The 1,398-nt window shown below is 47.1% G+C and overlaps 1 protein-coding gene across 1 annotated transcript in view; it reads right to left on the bottom strand.

Moving 5' to 3' along the window:
- The window catches only part of Rnf213 (ring finger protein 213), a 110,078-nt gene that overhangs the window by 68,766 nt on the left and 39,914 nt on the right, over positions 1-1,398 (bottom strand). Inside the window, 1 exon segment of the mRNA XM_031354095.1 lies at positions 348-460. Coding sequence (XP_031209955.1) covers positions 348-460 — 113 coding nt within the window.

The raw sequence follows: 1,398 nt of genomic DNA, 5'->3' as shown, positions 1-1,398 counted from the left end.
CAGCTCACACAATCCTGTACGCCTTCCATGTAATACACTCTGCTGCCTCTCTCTCCAAACATGCTGCGTGTCGGGACCATGGGGGGGACGGGAAGACTTCTACTCAGCCAGTGTATGAAGATGGCTGCCTTCATCCCACTGGTCTCTCACGACACTCGTCAGAATAATTAAGCTCCTGGGCTCTCGGGCAAGAGCCCAGAAACATACCCTGCTTACAAAATGGCACACCTAAGCTTTCTCCCTCTTTCGGTTGCTCACAGCCTGGAGTACTTACTTAAGTACTTACTTAAGTTCCAGATGTCAAGAAACTGACTCTTGTTCTCCAGGATCAACTCCAGCTGTCCAACCACAATGGTACCATTCTCAAGTTCCCCTGCAACCTTCTGGAATACAGACTCAGCAGTGGCCATCAGCTGCCTGCCTTCCTCCGTGATGCTGTTGATGATGTTCTCATTGGTTCCTGATCAGTGGGAGAGTACACGGCTCAAAGCCTGGGTCTTCTGACCTATCAGTTCCCACCAGGAATCCCTGACGAATCCCTGCTACAGCAGTGCTCAGGCAGTTTCTAGTATGACGACACCTGATTGGTGCACGGCTACAGGTTCTGCACATCCAGGCCACCATACTCCCCGTCACTGTGAAACTTACACTCAATTTAGATGACAAGATTTTAAATACATTTATTTTTAACTCCTGCTATGATTAGAGTTGTAGTAAAACATCATGCTAGGTTGTATGTGCTGGCACGTATCTTTAAGTCCACCACTCAGGGAGCAGAGGCAGGTGGATCTCTGGGATTTCAAGATCAGTCTGTTCTACAAAGAGAGTCCCAGGACACCAGAGCTGTTACATAGAAAAACCCTATCTCAAATAAATAAATTGATAATTAAAAGTAAATAAAAATGATCTTGTTTATCTGTGTCTTCGAAAACCAAGTAAGTAGCCTTATCACCAATGTAAACCCATGAAACAGATGGGCATGGTGGCACACACCTTGTATCCCAGTACTCTGGAAGAATAGGCAGGTGGGATCTCTGTGAGTTCGAAACCAGCCAGGTCTCCATAGACTACCCAAGGCTACATAGTGAGAGTCAGCCTCAGGAAAAGAAAACAAAAAACCCAGCACCAACTGAGATGCTCTACAGCGATGGACAGATTAAGGAACTGTGGCAGCTCTGTGGTAAAAACAGAAGTCAGCCGTCAAGCAACAAGGAGGCAGGGAGGAGCTCCAAATGCAGAGTGCTGTCTATGAACAGTCTAAGTAGACCCAGGCTATATGGCTCCATAGACTACAGGAGAGAGAACAAACAGGAGGGTCACAGATCCTTGCCACAATGAGTTTATGGTGTGTGACACTGCGATGCACGATGCACCAAACATGCCGTCATGCACCTACTG

This window comes from Mastomys coucha, unplaced genomic scaffold, assembly GCF_008632895.1.
Source record: "Mastomys coucha isolate ucsf_1 unplaced genomic scaffold, UCSF_Mcou_1 pScaffold5, whole genome shotgun sequence".
In the NCBI taxonomy this organism is placed as follows: domain Eukaryota; kingdom Metazoa; phylum Chordata; class Mammalia; order Rodentia; family Muridae; genus Mastomys; species Mastomys coucha.
The sequence above is the reverse complement of the archived record's forward strand: the minus strand, read 5'-3'. Positions and strand labels throughout refer to the sequence as shown.